The following is a 763-nucleotide window of genomic DNA, read 5'->3' on the forward strand; positions in this document are numbered from 1 at the left end:
GATCCACCTGCCTCGGTCTCCCAAAGTGCTGGGATTATAGGCATGAGCCACCGCCCTGGCCTGGGACCCCTTTTAGTCCATCAATTCTCACCTGTCGACAGGCGGACCTTCTTGTGAAGTGGACAGGTCTCACACACCGGGAAAGGGAGACTCAAGTCGTAGTCACAGCTCAACTGTAAGAAATCAAAACTCATGATGACAGACCTTAGGGAGATGGTCCGCTTCAAATGCAACAAAATCGAGTCTCCCTCACTCTGACTTATAAATTGCTTTCCAGTCAAACTTTCCTTCCCAACACCCCATATTACTAAAGCTTCATACCGGTGGGAGTACATGCTGAAGCCCGGAAAGGGTGGTGAGCAACATATCCTCCAGGTGGCCTTGCTTGGTCTCCCTCAGTGCTTCACAGAAGGCATCAAAAGCTTGGGGACCCCTCTTAGGCAGCAAGTTGAGGAGTTCCACGTTCTGGCTGAAACTGCCCACTTTGGCCTAAGACACAAGAATAAAACATGAAATCATATTTACTTCTCTACCTATAATTCTATTTCTACACGTGAGCTTCCTAGTAGTGTCCTCATTCATCTCAATAAATCTTTTTACAGGAAAAGATATGTTTAGGTGAAGTCCTTCCTGTTATTCTTGAATTATATATCATTTCTGTCAAATGCTCTATGGTAGAAGGACACTTCCATTTCTTTAGAAAGGTACGACATCCAGCTGGGTGTGGTGGCTCACACCTGTAATCCCAGCACTTTGGGAAGCC

The 763-nt window shown here is 46.3% G+C and overlaps 1 protein-coding gene across 1 annotated transcript; it reads right to left on the reverse strand.

Moving 5' to 3' along the window:
* Positions 1-64: 64 nt before the first annotated feature.
* LOC105523034 (caspase-2-like) lies at positions 65-489 on the reverse strand (the record flags this gene model as incomplete). The annotated part of the gene is made up of 2 exons (XM_011957769.1): positions 65-173; positions 322-489. Coding segments are annotated over 2 exons (261 nt in total), but the record flags the coding sequence as incomplete, so codon positions are not given.
* Between the last annotated feature and the right edge of the window lie 274 nt (positions 490-763).

Source organism: Colobus angolensis, unplaced genomic scaffold (genome assembly GCF_000951035.1).
Source record: "Colobus angolensis palliatus isolate OR3802 unplaced genomic scaffold, Cang.pa_1.0 Scaffold4495, whole genome shotgun sequence".
NCBI lineage: Eukaryota > Metazoa > Chordata > Mammalia > Primates > Cercopithecidae > Colobus > Colobus angolensis.